Source organism: Schistocerca nitens, chromosome 2, assembly GCF_023898315.1.
Source record: "Schistocerca nitens isolate TAMUIC-IGC-003100 chromosome 2, iqSchNite1.1, whole genome shotgun sequence".
Lineage (NCBI taxonomy): Eukaryota > Metazoa > Arthropoda > Insecta > Orthoptera > Acrididae > Schistocerca > Schistocerca nitens.
In genome coordinates, this window is record NC_064615.1 from 580,724,536 (window position 1) to 580,742,741 (window position 18,206).

An 18,206-nucleotide genomic window follows, 5' to 3' on the forward strand; every position below is an offset into this window, starting at 1 on the left:
GAAGGTCATACCAGTCACAGACAAGTCATACATAAACACTGCTGCTGGTCATACCAGTCACAGACAAGTCATACATAAACACTGCTGCTGATATATAGTCAATGACGTAAAGAAAGCAGACCACTTTTAGGCTTGAACACTACAGTGTTTTAATTGCTACTCTCTTATGGCATGAAAACACTCGTGTACTCAATTACATGGGCACCACAGTTTAAAATGGAATTTGAAACATGATACAGCCTTTTTTTTTTTTTTTTTCTTCAAGTACTGGGAGAGGTGGAAGTTGTATTGGTGGTTTTGAAGCTAAACTGTTTACAGATATTGTTTCAAAAACGAAACTTTTATGGTTAAAAATGAATATTTTAACAATCTGTTGACTCCTTCCTCACCGCTTGGAGAACATATACTTCACATCTACAGCTCTCAAACTTCCCTGCAACACTTCCATTTTAATGAAAAGTTGAGCGATTAGTTAGAAAAGAAACAGATGATTTGTAACTAAATCAGTGTGTATTAGCAATGAATGCTGATGATTCTGATGTCAGCCCTAAACTGACTGAACTTATGAAGATAAAATTCCATACAAAATATGTGCCTAATGTTGTGTATTGTTTCTCATTAAGTACTGTGTATCAACTGGAGTATAAAGTTTATAGAGTGGAACAATTTTCTTGCATTTTAAGAGGTAGAGATCCACACAAAACAGAAACAAATACTAAGACTAACAAAAGATTGTATTCAAAAATATATACATGTACATAAAAGTCATACAGAGTTTACTTTTTTCCTTCAACCATTATGATATGATAACCAAATTTTGTTTTCACTGGTGGGTCTGTGTACACTGGACTACTGACATTTGAAACAGGCAGAGCAAATGCTGCATCTTGGAATGGACCCACCATTGATCCTCTAGTCATCCAACCCAGATCACCCTGAAATACAAGAAACAAATGAAAGGGTAGTAATATTAAACTTTTGTGCAAAATTTTTCAAAATACAGGGATTTGAAAAGTTCAAAAGTCAGTTTGGTAATGTGTGATAAAACCTTTGTTGATAACATTAAAACAAATTTATCTTCTTTGTTAACAACAACCACAAATGTACTTCTAACTCTGTATGAACTCAATACTTTTAGTTTAAACTGCTGCTCATTTTCCTCCTAAAAACACAGGCTGGATTTGCCCTTAAATATGAGAGATTGGGATAACTGTATCAAAAGCTCAATAACTAAATTTATGTGGTTTCATCTTTATTGTAGACACAAATGTTCAGGTTTGATTTTGTCCATTATAAATGGTTTTCTGAAAGCCTGCAGCAGTGAAAACAATGGGTTTGTTTATAAATAACTTCTCTGCTACCAGTCATGATTTTCTCTGTATGAAAACAAATCATGCTCTGTGCTAGGCCTTTAACATTATCTCTGTTGACTACATCCAAAAACCCTTTGTAACTGTTTGTTTATATACTGTATACTGTGCATAGAAAATCATGTTTGATGTTTACAATGTGTGAGAGACCGTACACATGGACTGTGAGAAAACTGTAAGTACAAGTTCTTCCAAATTTTGCCACTAACATCATTTAAAAATCAATATCCAACTAAAAATTGAGTGTTTTTTTACATATTGCAGTAAAGTTTACAAAACAAATTAGGACCTATCACATCAAAAACTCTACATAAAAATGGCATAGTACACAGAAAAAATTAACTTGAAAATGGGAAATCATTTCCTGATACACATTGTGTAAAATATGAATAAAAGAAAAACATGTTTCAGGATTATATTTCCCTCACTGAAAATTACTAAGACTATAGAGATCTTAGATAAAATAATTTAAAAAAATAAAAAAACAAACTGAAGACAGGCTATGACTCACCAGTAGATGAATAACGGATGGTGCATCAACACATTAAAACGGCTGAAAGTTATACTACCTTTAAAGCCCTTCAGTGACACTGATCGTTTATGATGAGTGCCTAGGCAGACAGGTGGAGGGGTGGAGAGGAAAGACAAGCGGAGTAGGGTAGGGAAGTGCTGAGGGAGGGGAGGGTTACTGGTGGAAAGGGAGGGAATTACTGGACAAGGTAGCAGTGGCAAAATGTGAATAAATACTGGCAACAGAAACAAATCTGATGCGACAGAGACAGAGAGAGAGAGGGAGATGGAGAGGGGGTGGGAGGGGGGTTTAAAGTGTCAGGAAAAATATGTAAAATGAAAAGACAGGAACAGGTGACAGTCAAGAATGAGGGTGGTCATTAACAGTAATTTAGGCCAGGGGAATCACAGGAATGGAGGTGTGCTGGAAGGGATAGTTCCCATGTCTGCAGTTCCTGAGAGTTTGTGCTGGAAGGCAACACACAAGGGGTACAGGTATTGAAACAGCTGTTGATGTCATTGGTATTGTGGTGTGAAGCACTCACATGGGTAAACATGTGGATGGTTTTCACATTGGCACACATCAGAACACTAAACATTAGTACAGCACAAGTACAAAGTGACATGGCTGCTTTCACAGATGATCGTCCCGTGAGTGGACAGGAAATATCTACAATGCTGTAATTGGTGATTGGTGCATGTAAGGGACAGGCCTTCTGTATGAGTAGCCCAGAGAGGAATGATCCATGGAGTGTAAGTCTGAAAGCAGAAGCAACATAAGACTGGACTACGGCATGCTATTCAAACCCAAGTGCCTACCCATTGGCAACCAGGTACATATGTGTAATCAAGCAACCAAGCAATAGCTTATGTAATCATACTGCCAAAACTGAGTGCTTGAGGGACAGGGGTGGCCAAGTGGCTTTTAGATCTGCAGAAAGAATGCAATAAGGGCTACCTAGCAGATAGTTTAACAAACCTGTGCTGCCTGTGGGTGAGCTAATGGGTGCTCACAGATGCCCTGCTCCATGGGACACTACTGGAGCAATCTGGGCTTGGAGATGCGCATAAGCTGTATGGGCCACAGAATACCATGGAGGGGTGGAGGTAGGTTATCTATCAGTGCATGACAAAGAAAGTCAAAGGCTTGGTGAATGATGTGGTTGAGCCTTTCAAGGCTATGAGCTGTGGCATGTTAGGTGATAAGAAGAGAATTTATTGGGGGCTGGTTCACAATGGTGATATGTTTGTTGAGTTCACAGGAATAAATTGCATGGAAAAACTGTTTCTTTACTATCTGGAAAGGTTACTGTCTCTCCTGCAAAGATGCTGGCAAGGTTGTCAGCCTATTCAGTAAACTCTCAGTTTCCACCACAGATGGAGGAACTGTGGATGTCAAGGCTGCAGGAGGGGAAACTTTTTGACTCAGACCACGTGAAAGATGCCAAAATGTAGGTCCTCTTTGGTGGTTGGTGCTTTTGATATGGAGATATGTCGTTATGGAGCCACTGAAGAAGTAGAGATCAATGTCTAGGAACATAGTTCGTTGAACAGAGAAGGACAGGAAGTGGATTTAGGCATAGATATTGAGGCTGTAAATGAAAGCGCAAAGACTTCCCCCGATATGAGTCCATCTTATAGATATGTCATCAACAATCTTGAATCGGAAGTAGACAACGGGGAATGGTAACAGTGTTGGGAAGGATTCCTCTATTACATATGATGTTATCCATTGGTTTGCCATACCATCAACTTCACAAAACTTAAATTTATTAGAACACTGTGGTTCACACAGTCAATGCCTCAGGTAGGTTGCAGAAAATAGCAACTGGCACTATTTTATTACCAAATGTTTATAATATTTTGTGAGTGAACATGTAAACAGCATTCTCAGTAGAGCACCTCTCCTGAAACCCAAACTGTGATTTCCTGAGGATACTATTGTTGCTAAGGAGAAATACTATTCTACAACACATCTCCCTCTCAAAGATTTTGAAAAATGATAGCAGTTGGATGCGTGGCAGAAAGCTGTGTTCATTGAAAGCTCTGTGCAAAGGAGAGCAGTTACTTGACAAGTTCAGCAGGGGTAAATGACCACATCACTGATTGTGAAATACAAATTTAAATCTATTCGCATATTTTTAAACATTGAGCAAGGTGACAATGGTCAAGACTGGAATGGAATTTGAGACAATGGAAGTTCAAATGCCCATCTGGGCATCCAAATATACACTTTTTGTGGCTTTTGTAAATCATTTAAAGCTAATGCTGGGAGGATTCCCCCAGTAATGACATGGCTAACTTCCTTATCCAACCTGAGTTAAAGGTCCATTTGTAACGAGTAGTCAAATTCGTACAATTTTTGGGTCATAAAACTTGTTGAACTGTGTAGTCCACAACTCCCATGACTAATTATTCTGAAATGTTCTGCTGAAGTATCACATGTCAAACAATGGAAAGTCCAGGATGGAGTAACAACAATGTGAAAAGGATAGCTTGCTACTCGCCACATAGAGGAGACGCAAGGGAAAAAGACTACTACACATTCAAGCTTCCACACAAAAAGTCTTTCTTCCAAAACACACACACACACACACACACACACACACACACACACACACACACACAGGGCTACCACTGGGCTGCTGGGGCCCAGGTCCAGCATCTGGAGACAGTAGTCGTGTGTGCATGTGTGTTTCTATTTCGGAAGAAGAACCAGCAGCTGCAGACAGTACCCATGTATGTCTGAGTTGTACTTTTGTGAAGGTATGTTCTACTTCAGAAGAGAACTTTTTGTCCAAAAGCTTAAATGTTTAGTAGTCTTTTCATTGTGCCTATCTGCGACTCAATGCCTCCTCTATGGGCTGGGTTGTAATCTACCCTTTTTAAATTGTTGTTAAGGTATAACAAGTTCTAACAAGCATGCCTTCTGTCTCACAATATAAATATTAACAGCATTTTGAATGATTAGACACTGCAATTGCGGAATACACAGTTGAACCGATTTTATGATCCAAAGATGGTCAGAGTTTGACTAAAATCAACAGTACAAATACAATTAGAAATACAGCTGTGTATTACATATTGCAGTTCCTAACAAAACTTGGGTTACATTATTTAGATTTTTTGTATCACGATACAAGATGTGTGTATCTATGCAGAAAAATTTCTCACCCCTTGTCTTGCCTTGTCTTCACTGTATTGTGCAGCAACTTCGGGAAACTTCATTCCACCTTTCAGTTTCTCCAAAGCTTCTAGAGCTTTTGACTGTTTTTCACATAGTATATGTCGAACCTAAAATAAGAAAAGAAATAGTATCATCAGTTTAAAATAATAAATAAGGCACTCACTAACACAATTAAAATTGCATTGATCGCACAATAAATGAAACTTTTTAGGTAGACACAATTTAGTTATTTAATTTTAATTCACTGTTATTGGAAGATAACTCCTCTCATAATACTACAGAAATAGATGCATATCAAGGCAGGATTTTTCAGTGGGTGAAGAATACCGATACATCTATATTACATGGTGTTCTATTTATCTGATGACTGCCTGTGTGGTGCAATAGATGCCAGGCAGCGAGCACTCCGTTGCCCAGCAATCAAATGCCATGTTGCCCGTCTACTGCTGTGGTACAATATGACTAAATTTAAAATGTAAAGCAAACAAATTTTGTACTCGCCCTTGTCACTAAAGAGATGCTGGAAATGCCTGCAATTATTTTCCACGCATTTGTGACATCTACTCAAGAAATTATTAATCACACAATGTAATTCTCTCATATTGAATTAAATGATTAACAGATATTATCCTTGAGTTCCTCTATTGTGTGAGGATTTGCTGTGTACATTTTGTCCTTTAGTGCACCACACAAATAAAAATCGCACAGAGTTAAATCAGGACATATGGCGGGCCAGACACTGTTACTAATTACTCTTTCATTGAACACATAATGAATTGCGTGCAAAGAAACATTGGCCATATGAGCCCTCACCGAATCCTGTTGAAAAAATGTGAAGCTTCGTTCACTCAGTTCATTAAAAAATGGTCGCAAAATGTTTTGCACACATCTTTCACTTGAAGCTGTGTCAAAAAAATTGGGCCTATTATTCTGTCACCACTGTCTGCGCACCACAACCCTATTTTCTGATCATGAAGGGATTCCTCATGAAGCACAACAGGTCAATCTGTGCTCCAATGTCAACAGTTTTGGGAATTAACATACCCATGTAAATGGAGCCAAGCCACGTTTGAAAACAGAATGTGTGTCTTAAGAAACATTAACAAAACCTAACCCTGTATGCAACATCAACAGGTCGAAGTTCTTGTACTTGATACTTTACAGGGCATTAGCACAAACAGGTTAGCAGCTATTTGTATGGAAGTGCATGATATCTGTGTTTGCTGCAAAAGTGGTCTAAGATACTTTCTACGGGAATTTTTCAGGCTTCTGTGAGCACTGTATGTCATTGTTTACGCTTCTTGTCTTGAACATGTCCTGTTTCATGAAATTTATTCACTAATTTTTGAACTGCATCACGACTTGGAACTTTAACACCTGGAAACGTCTGCTCAAACAATCTCTAATCAGTACTAGTGGGCTCTGTACACACATAGAAATCATAAATAAATACTCATTGTGGAATTCAATAATACAGTCTTGCCATTGTTCCACTCGCAAACTTCGCTGTTACGCTCATGATGCCTGTTTCACACCTCGAATGACACTGGTCAACAAGGTGTGTATGTCTGTATGGCCTTCAGGCTCAAACCCACAAAAGAAGGGGGCATAGTGCAGTCCCAAGAGACCCACTCGAGTGGCTTCCGTGGCTGGCCTACAATACTCTGGGCAGGCAGTCATCAGATAAATACAACACCGTGTACATAAAGTGAGATACGAGAGGGTACCTTTTACTACTAGTTCCATTCACATATGAATGACTGTTGATATGTATGAGTGGGAACTGTAATAACTCTAAACTTATATAGTATTTATCAACCGTGCAGAACCAGTATGTGTAACGAGCTGTAGATACAAGGGCTATCCACAAAGTACATTACATTTTGGAATTAAAAATAAATAAAGTATTGGAATTTTTTTATTATATACAGATGAAAGCCATACTTAAATACTACTTTTCAATATAGTTGCCATTTAAATTAAGGCACTTATCGTAGCAATGGACGAGCTTGGAAATTCCTTCGTCGTAAATTGCGGCCGCCTGCGCCTTCAACCATGTGGTTACCTCTTCTTGAAGCATGTGCGTCGTCATCAAAACACTGCATAGCCAACCACTTCTTCATTGCTGGGAATAAGTGGAAGTTGCTCGGTGCCAGGTCGGGACGGTACGGTGGATGAGGAAACAACTCCCACTTAAGATTCGAGAACTTCACGAGTGGCATTTGCCGTGTGGGCCCGGGCGTTGTGTGAATCAGCAAGATCTTTGAGCCCAACTTTCCCCTGCGCTTGTTTTGTATTGCTCTTCTGAGGTTGTGCAGAGTTTGGCAATACCTTTGAGAATTTTTTGTAGTGCCACTTTCCAGGAAATCGACAAAAATCACACCTTTTCTGTCCCAAAAGACAGTCGCCACATGGTTGAAGGCGCAGGCGGCCGAATTTTACGACGAAGGAATTTCCAAGCTCGGCCATCGCTATGATAAGTGCCTTAATTTAAATGGCAACTATGTAGAAAAGTAGTATTTAAGTGTGGCTTTCATCTGCATATAATAAAAAAAATTTCCAATACTTTATTTATTTTTAATTCCAAAACGTAATGTACTTTGTGGATAGCCCTCGTATATTGATTTAACCTTTGGAACATAGTTTCTAAAATTTTGTACATTTATTTACATGAGATGTTCAGAAACTGTCATTAGCCATCACAGCACTAGGCTACTTTCTCCCATTAGCCAATCAGATACATAACCATTCATTTCATTCTCGAAAACTCCATTAGCATAACCAAATGCAAACAATGTCCTTAAGCACACTGCAGCACAGGTGGTGTGTGGTTGGTTGGTTTGTGGGATTAAAGGGACCAGACTGCTACGGTCATAGGTGGTGTGTGTTTTAGAAGAAATGTCTTTTATAGAAAAAAATTAAAGTATCCTACAATTTACTACTTCCCTGATTAAACAATGTGCTTACTGCAGCTTACACTCCCACATATTGTTATGTTTTGTGTGAAGTGAACATTATTATATTAAGACTTAGCTGCCAATCATTGCATCAGCAAACATTTTGCCAGGATTTGACTAGATACCTCTACAAGGATAAAATTTCCTCATCGATAACTTTATTATCTATGAATAATCGGAGATGGCCGTTACCATAATATACATAATAATTATTTACATAATGAGTTCTAGAAGCTAATAATAGGTACGGAATGACAAATTATACGATTTGTGTCCAGTCCAATACAACTGTAACTGACCTGGGAAGTGTAATGATCATTCCAATCCAGACAACAGTAAAAGAACACAATAAAAATTCAATAAACACATTGGCACTCCTATAGTGAAACAGAACATAAAATTTGTACAACATTCTCAAAAAATGTGGAAGGGCATCTACGCCTAACAGGTTCATTAACGCAATAGAAGTCAGTCTTGTGCAATTGTGAATGATTCCAAAAAATAAACAATAAAAGCTATCTAAGAGACACTAACATCAGACTGGGAAGGAATGTTAAGATCTGATGTCAATGTCGAGTTCATTTAAGTAGTAGCTTGACCTCCTATTGGGATGGATGGAGGAAGGATGTGGGAAGGTGTATAGCTACGGCTTTGTTTCAGGAACAATCCTACCAAATGTTTAAATGATTTAGGCAAATCATGGAGAGCCTAAATTAAATTAGTGAAAACTTGAGTTAAATGTAAGTTCAGTGGTTAAGCACTGCCACTCACTCGCTTGGCAACAGAAAAAAAGAATGATTGGAGCTTAAAAGTAATGAACATATAGAAATGCTGTAGCAGACTAAAGAATGTAATTGTAAGACAATAGACAAAAGGTTTCATAAATGCCTCACAAAACTGCTCAGAAGGCATTACACTGAAAGCAGTTTCTGTAAACATGAAGTATACCACTTTAAACATGAAATTATCTGATAATTCAATGCAGTCTATATTACCCAGATAGATGTAGGAATATTGCACACAAGAATAAAGCAAACTAAAACCAAACTGCTCGGGTCAACAGACGAGTCTGATTCCACCTGTCGGCTTTGACCTGTGACGTAAGGCTGTTGTGGTGTGTGACGTCACTATGGTGCAGAATTTAGTTTGTGAGAGTGGCGTGTTTGCAGGTGTCGTTTTGATGTGATCATGGTGCTCTCTGGTGGTGTGTTTATGTGTTGTGTGTTAGGTGATGTTTTTGGTTTAGTTTGCGTATGTGGCATGTTTATAGGTGGTGTATTGTTGTGGTTGGTGCTTCTGTCTGGTGGTGTGTTTATGAGTATCATGTTATGTGGCGTATGGGGTTCGTTTGTCTGGTAGTATTGCACGTGTGTGGTATCGGTAGTGACTGTGCTTTCAGCGGAATATTTTTCAGTGAGTTAACGATTTTGGTTTTGTTATGTCTACGTTATTGTAGTTTTTTTTCTGTTCGTCGTGTGTGAATTTTAGTAAATTGCTTTGTTTATGTCTTTGGTAGATATGGTTATGAGACAAGGTCAACAGTTTTCGGTTGTCGGCAATGATGGGGGACAGTGCGTTGTCTCTAATAAAATTTCTTCAACTATTTGGATTTTTGGATGCAGTCGTGAAGTGTTCAGTGTGTCGTGAAGAAATGAGGCTTACTAAAGTTCCGGCGTCTCGGACCAGGGGCGGCTATATGTGGAGATGTCATAAGGATAACAGGTCAAGGGAAGTGTTCGATTCCAATTTTTATTTTCTAGGTTTTTTTATGGTAGTATTAAGTGTAGTGGTGGTGAAAGTTTTGAGATTTAGTGTGTGGTATCGGTGTTTGATTCCAGTGGATATTGTTTTTAGTTGATGTGGTCGTTTTATATTATCGTTTTTGTCATTTGGTTTAGAGGCGTGTGTTTATCTTTAGTTTGTCCCCAGACGTCATTGGTCAACACAGACAGGTGGAATCTGACGTTTCCATCAACCCAACTACTCAATACCACCAACAAGTGATCCAATTACTTCAGTACCATTAAATATAATGGGCAATTAAGCTAATATTTTAAAGCTTTGATAACTTATATCATCAAATGCATACTAAAGAAATGCAAGTAAATCTTTTAACAGGTACTGTCAATGTTTCAAGAAAGCAACATACAGTGAGTACCACAAACTGTGGACATTAAAACTTATTACTTCTCAGAAAATATGCTCTTCTCTTCATGCTATATGCTGCAATTAGTGAAAACTAAACACTGCTTTTCAGAATTTACCTTAGAGTTGTAGTTTATATAACGAACAGAGTGTTAAATGGCCATCAAGTTACACTACACCTCAGTCCAAATGTAAATGTGAGACAAAGGTTGTTGTAACTGATTATCTGTATAGGGTAGCCAGATGTCCATGGTCACTCCATATATAAAGCACGCCTCATAATAAAAACAAACTGCGAAGACAATTCAGAAAACTGGATTACATAATAGATACATTTTGGTGCATGAAGTAAGGGTGGCACTATGTCACCCTTACCACCAAAACATTTTATTTCAAAACCATTAAATTTGCCAATTACAACTCAATTGTCACCTCGATTTCTAATCTATATCACAGGCTATGGTAGAAATAAAGTCTGACCCCACACTCAAGATTTTGAGAAAAAAAGAGGGGGGGGGGGTGCGGCATTATCGCAGACTAGCCCAAAAGTGATTTCAGCATGTGGTAAATGCTGCATCAGAGAAATTGTCGTCAACTTTAAGTGAAGTCTTTCACCATCAACACATCAATGATGACATTCATTGAGCTTTTACTAGTCTGGAGAATTTCTCATGTTTTGGAAAATTTTGTCAACAGAATAATATGTGTGAGACCAGGCTAGCTTGCAGAAAATGGTATCAAACTACCACCAACAACAGTACTTTAGTTATGAGCCAACAGTATGGGCAAAGTTGTATATTTCTTACAGTCATGCAACCAAGACCAATAGTCACCTCCTTCTGTGGTCATGTATTTACTTATCATCGTGCATGAACTGCTTTCCATCCTACGGTTTCACACCTGTATCACTAATTTCGCTGTATGCTCTCCAAAACTGCAGTATGAAAAACCCACAGTTCTGTCCATTTTGAACTCACTCGCTTGCATGCATTGCATTGAGGAGGAATCGTCCAGTCACACCAGAGAGAAAAAAAAACTGCAAAATAACTTTAAACGAGGCACAGATTGTGCCAATAAATGAACACTGTACATAACATTTTGTGAACGGGAAAAAAAAAAAAAAAAAAAAAAAAAAAAAGAACTATCCCTGGTGTGAATATTAAAAAAAAAAAAAAAAAAAAAGAACTATCCCTGGTGTGAATATTCGAGGCTAAGTCTAACATTGGATAAGTATAACTGACAAAACTGTGCGGAAACTAATTTTAAATTCTCGTAACTTTAACTTGAATGGGTCGAAAACTGCTATTCATCTATACGGGGAGTGATTGATAAAGCACGTAAAATTATAAACGCACGCTCCTGCTTTCTTCATCTCTTTGTTGCAGCTTCAGACTACAAAACGTACAACCCCCGTCCCCCGTTACAGTAAATATGAATGGAGGAAGGCAGCAGGTATTTGTTTCAATAAGCAATAACAAAGTAATCAATAGTTTTGCCCACAGCTATTATAAGACCACCCAACAGATTCCGAGCGTGTACACTTCATACGCCTTATTAGAAATAAGGGCATAAGATTTAATGTGATACCACTGAAGCTAACCTTTACTGCTGAGCCACCCTTCTTTTCTTTGCCGGCAGCAGTTTTCGTGTCGTCAGCTGATTTTGAGCCACCCTTCGCACCTCCCGCTCCTTTTTTCGGAGGCATAGCAACACTGAATAAATTATTAATTTACTCCAGAAAGATTACGATTCCTCCGATGTTTTTAACTTTGCCTGTGAGTTTTCGGCTGACGTTTCCTACATCACAAACCATGCGTCGTGTTTACGAGCTTCACGTCCAAATAACATCATGATGTACAGTTGTACACATTACACAAGGTCTCAGAGTCTCTCCCAGTCTCAGACTGTGTAAACTGCAAAGATCAACGACCGCAAAAGTTTCACGTTTTTAATCTATGCTAGGTTGATGAGTTTCTATTGGCAAGCATCGGTGGCGAGAGGGAAGGTCCCAGTGACAAGAAGGAATACATATTTCCGACCGAGCAGTTCAACATTCAGATTAGCCGATGTTTCAAATTTAAATATGACTTTTCACAAGGGATGTTCAATTGATAGTATCAACTCTGAGTCACAAATTGGGCATAAAGTGTTATTTGTTTTCGTTGGTGAAGAATGCAACACTCCACAAATAATTTTCAGAAAACTTTATTTCAGTTCAATAAGTGGTTTCGTTTTATCATGTCTATCTTAAGATGGCTAACGTTTCCAATTAAATTATTTTCGTCAATCACGTGTCTTTCGCTTCTGCACTGCACAAGAATACCTGAATTTTAGCGCCACTTTATATTTTGTTTCGGTAGCAAAGCATGCTGATGTGATCGCATTTGATTAGATATAAATGCCTAGCTGCACCCAACGATCTGTCAGACAGATCATTGTGTGAGAACAGGAGATTATATATGTGGCCACCACACACATTTACGCAGAGAATGCATGACACGTGCAGGATATGACAGCAAATCTGGCGTGTGAAATGTGCTTGAGTCGTCTGTCAGTTCAGGCTAGTGTTTCTTGTTCGTATGTGACATAGGGTAGAAATATCTCTGGAGTGAGTATTGCGTTCTGCGCATGTTATCAGGTAAGTCCACACGATGCCTCTTTTGTCTTGCGCAAACGCATGGGTATAAAATGGTATGAAAGAAAATTTGTGGAAACAACGCGTGTATGCACTGACGTTCTCGTGTACACATGGACGTTCATGTGTCCACACATTGTCTCTCTGCTATGAACTCCCTTCTTTGCTTGAAAGCTTGTGTTGTGATTATTGTTTTGAAAAGGCATCAGAAAAAGAAAACGCAAAAGCGGCAGCAGGTAATAAAGTATATAAGCAATAGAGGTACGAGAAATACAAAGTGATGACTACGTTTTCCCTGCAAATTTCAGAAGGATGTCACAATGAGATTTTAGATTTTGTGCTTGGGAATAAAATTTTGTTAGGCAGTTACTGGCAACTTTTATACTCGTTTGAATTATTTATTCTTCGTTTCAAAATAAAGCATTTTAATTCTATCAAATTTGTAATGTGGAATAATTATCAACATCTTTTCACAATGGGAAATGCCTAAGCTTGTAGTTAATAGCATACTTTGTTCCTAAGAAGTATTACAATTTGTATCTGTTAGCATCTATAAATTCTGTTTTCATGCACAATTACGACCTGTTCCATATTCATGCAATTCTCTTGCATAATGGATCAAGGGAACTTGAATAAATAAATAAAAATGATCATTCCTGAAACAGAGAAATATTTAAAGGAGGTTCTTAGTCGTTATATGGAGGTTAATTTACGTCCAGTGTGTCATTTGTATTTAATCGTGAAATATGATACGCAGACTAATGTCTTCAGACTCGACAAGCATGGAACTTCATAGATGCCAGAACCAACTACAACGGAGGTGATGTTTTCCAGTTTCGTATTTTTTGCATCATCAGTGTGCTTCATTTCTATTTTCAGCAGTTAATTGAGGAGCTACATATACCCCATCACTTCTTTTGTTCAGATGTCAGGCTGCTCAGTTGTGCTTTTACGTCGCCATAGCATGAATATTTGATCACAGTTTTCATAAATTTTTGGCTTATTCTTCTCATTTTTCTTACTTCATAACTTATAGTATTCTTTACAGATTTGTGATTGGAGACTTTTAATCTAATATGTGACGCTCAGGTCAACAAATCTCTAGTTTTTATTAAAATAATCTTACGAAGCTGCATTCCCCACGGCTTTTTCCTTTTTCTGCAATCATCTGTAGACTTATGTGGTGCTTCGTTTTGTGTCAACAGACATTATTGAACATCAGTGGCATTACAGCATAACCTCAAAACACTACATAATCAAATACATATGGGCTCTACCTATCTATCGTCTGCTAAAAAGTGCAAAGATACGCATCGAAAGCGGATAGAAATGCGCTTTACGCGTAGACCATAGATAATAAGGTCTATGACTTTACACACAGCCTCTATTTCCAGGAAATATATGTGCAAGTGTAAAGCTGAACACAAAAAAGGCATGGGGGCACCTTTAAACTACGAGTGTCACGTGATCTCGGGGCAATGCTGTTTGTTTGTGCTTGCAACAAACTTAGAAACATCTAATTTACACATATTTGTTGGGTTGTCACCATTTGTTTATCTGCAACAGCAATGGAGAATTACTGTAGCTGTTACAGGTGCAAAGCTTAATACATGAAACGGGAAGAAGTTGGTGTTGTATGAATACTCTGACGAACCAATATCCTACTGTGCTGTTTTGGTTGCATTTCGAATAAATGTGTTACATCTATTACTATATGTGCAAAATGTATAGAATTGTTGCGCAAAATCTTTCGTCACCTGCTGCATTCATTTCTTAGCATTTGTACACAAAAATGCAAGAAACCCACAACTCGAAAAAAGGCCTTTTCTTTTGATAGAGATGAACCTAAAAAAAGACTGGTAAGAGTTAGACTTTCTTCCATTGTTAAGGAAAACTGAATATGGATATCAAAGTGTGTTCGCATGTGTGCATGCATATACGCTCGCATGCATGTGGATACATATGTGGTTTTGTGTGTGTGAGAGAGACAGAGAGAGAGAAAATTGAAGGTAAACAGGAACTTAAATATATCAATAGCAATGTGAAATGAATATCTGTGAAGCATGTGGAAGCCAGAAAATATGACATGCTGTACTGAGTGGAATTTCATCATTTATTCCATATACATATTCTGCACATATGTGGCACAAAACACTTATTTTATTTATTTTTATCACAACAGTGACATCCTCACACCTCAATTATATATTCTGCTCTGCAAGTAAATCTGTCCGCAGCTCGTGGTCATGCAGTAGCGTTCTCGCTTCCCACCCCTGGGTTCCCGGGTTCGAGTCCCGGTGGGGTCAAGGATTTTCTCTGCCTCGTGATGACTGAGTGTTGTGTGATGTCCTTAGGTTAGTTAGATTTAAGTAGTTCTAAGTTCTAGGGGACTGATGACCATAGATGTTAAGTCCCATAGTGCTCAGAGCCATTTTTTTTGCAAGTAAATCAATAAGAAATCAACAGAGTGAGTGTAACACATGATAACGGGGAACAAAAGTCAAGCACACACACACACACACACACACACACACACACACACACACACACACATACACTGCAGTCAAAGTAAAACTTCAGCTGCCTCTTTGGAATTAACAGGCGTACATTATTAGTACATAAGATGTCATGGAACCCAATCATTTGTGTCACTGTGCTGTTACATGGTCTACACCTCAACAAATGACACTGATGACCTAAAATAAATGTTGTGGAGACAGCTGTATTGTAAGTTCATGCTATTTTCATTGTGTTGTGGGGGAGAGGGGTGGGAGCGAGAGGAGAGTGAAATGCGTCACATATATTTTTAATATTTGCGGTACATTTGGCTTTGTAGTACATTTAACTAGCGATGGGATTTTTATCAGTTTTTCTTAGTCTGCAATGTAGTGGGAGAAAGTACATTAAAGGCGCTAAATAAATAAGTCAAAGTGTTAGCAGTAAGCAAAATAGTGCGCTAGCGTACAGGAAGAAGGAAAATAAATACACAAAAACTGCAGAAAAACGATGAAGAAGCACATGGTATAATCGCTAATGTGTGGCAAATTCAGTATTTTTTGAAACAATTTCATTGACTTGCTAGTAAGCCATTTTGCAATACTATCACAGCAAAAATTTAGCACAATGAACATAGCAATATGATAGAGTTCCGTATAAAACCCAAAGATAGTGGTACCTGTCCCAGACATCAAAAATTTAGTGTGTACGGGCTGTGACACTTGTCACAAAGAAGCAAAAATGCCTCTTTATTTTTCTCTCCTGAAATAGAGTTTCCAATTTATCCAAATATTAATTGTAAATTTTTATGATGTCTACGATGCATCTATACCAAATCCATGGCATCTAAGAAGATAATTTGTTTGTACTAACGATGTAATGATGTTTTTAATGTACAAGGCCCTTTACACACAAACCTATGGCATTCTGAGATTACGTGACCAGGGTGGCTATGCATGTTGACAACACAAAACCTGTTCTGTACATCTGAATGCTCACACTAGAGATATTTCTATTCTATCGTATGCGCACAGAGAATTTAAAAATGGCAGATAAACTACAGTGCTCTAGAGAGTTTTTCAGTACCACACACCAAAATCGATTAAAAGATTCCACAACTTTATTCTCTTTATTCTAATCACTTCCAAAATTTTTATATCTCCAGTAAATGAACACTCACTAAACTTCAAGGAGATAACACACAGTTATTAGGTTACGAAAAAGATTCTCTTTTTCGTTCGTTATCTAGGTCCAGAGATATTATAACACTGTACTTGCTCTCCTGTTTACGCCGCCACACAGCTCCTCCTCACCTCCTCCCATAGAGAGGAGTACTGATGTCGAATTGTTATGCCTACCTGCATCTGGTCTTCGTTGGATGTAGGAGGTCCTGAAGACATGCGTATGTCTAAGGCAATTGACTCCATTAGCACTATTGGTGAAGTAAGAGTTGTTGGTGAAGTAAGAGTTGTTGGTGAAGTAAGAGCTGAGGCCGCTGTTACAGAGGTTGATATAGGCGGAGATGGCCTGACTGCAGTCATTGGCTGACAAAGTGGTTATTGGTGTTCAGCCTCTTCTGACAGTGATATATATGTTGCTTTGATGATGAATGAACTTGCATAGTGTGGCCAGATCGTTGAACAGGGCTGACTGAAACTGAACGGCCATGACCTGTCATCACATCTGTCAGGCACCACAGGCTTGATATCCTCATACTCAAGAATGCTCTTGCACCGACTTTTGGCGTGATGTCCAAGACAGGAGCAGTATCAACCCATCTGGTAGACCTGTCAATAGGCATGAGAATATATCTGAATTGTTGCACTGTTGGTAGCGGCGCTGTGATTTCTGTGTGCACATATGAAAATGGACATGTTGTCTCCCGGAACAAACCAACCAATTTATGAACATGACGTCCTACTTTGGCCATTTGGCAAGGTAAGCATGTTTTACCCCTTAAGTAACAATCCCGTTGCACCCCCAGCCACACATATCTGGTTGTCAGAATGCCAGTGCTAGCCTATGAACCGCATCAAACGCTTGTATTCTACAACTTGCAGGTGCAAAGAGAGGAATTAGGCTTTGAGAAACGTCACACCAAATGAGAAAGTCACCCAATGGTAATTGTTTTAACTGCATCCCCAACTTCTGCATCACTAAGAACCTCTGTAGTTTTCTATCTGTTTCCTGTGCCACAGCTACCTGTGTTATATGCCCATTTCTTGGGAGTGTATTGATTCTGGAGAAGCTGTCTGCGACCTTGCTGTCCACTTCCCTCAGGTAACGAATATCAGTTGTCAATTTTGTCACAAACTCCAGATGGCGAAACTGTCGAAGAGACAAGGAGTTGTGTGGGTTGTTAAATGCCAAGGAGACAGGTTTACGATCTATGCAAACAGTGAAGTGGTGCATCTGAACTTGCATTCGGAAATGCCTGATTGCTTCACAGACTGAAAAAAGCTTCTGATCATAGGCACTCCATCTCATCTGTGCCTCAGACAACTTCTGAGTGAAACAAATCGAGCAGCTGCCATGACATATTTATCTTCTGCTGTAGCACTGCCCCTATAACAATCTGACTAGTGCCAACGACCGCTGCTAGTGGTGCTAAAGGTATGGGATGAGCCAGAAGTACAATTTCTGGCAAGGATCATTTAACTTTGTGGAACGCAGCTAACATCTGGAGTCCATACAATAGTGTGCTGTCTCTGTGAATTGCTGCCTGAAAGCTCTGCTGTGAGTGGTGCCTGTACCTCATCTCAATGTGGTAGATGATGTCTGTAAGACTTGACCATTCCCAAAAACTGGTGTAACTGCTTACATATTTCCGAAATTGGTACTTCTTGTAATGAGTCTACTGTAGATTGCTAGGGTTTAATTCCTTCTGTGGTTATCTGATGTCCTAA

General features: G+C 38.7%; 1 protein-coding gene across 1 annotated transcript; it reads right to left on the reverse strand.

Moving 5' to 3' along the window:
* Positions 1 to 716: 716 nt before the first annotated feature.
* LOC126234503 (peptidyl-prolyl cis-trans isomerase NIMA-interacting 4) lies at positions 717 to 12,075 on the reverse strand. The gene is made up of 3 exons (XM_049943197.1): positions 11,770 to 12,075; positions 5,055 to 5,174; positions 717 to 935 (listed from the first exon to the last, which is right to left on the reverse strand). Exons 1-3 carry the CDS (start codon positions 11,872 to 11,874, stop codon positions 777 to 779), a joined length of 384 nt encoding a protein of 127 aa, XP_049799154.1. The 5' UTR covers positions 11,875 to 12,075; the 3' UTR covers positions 717 to 776.
* Between the last annotated feature and the right edge of the window lie 6,131 nt (positions 12,076 to 18,206).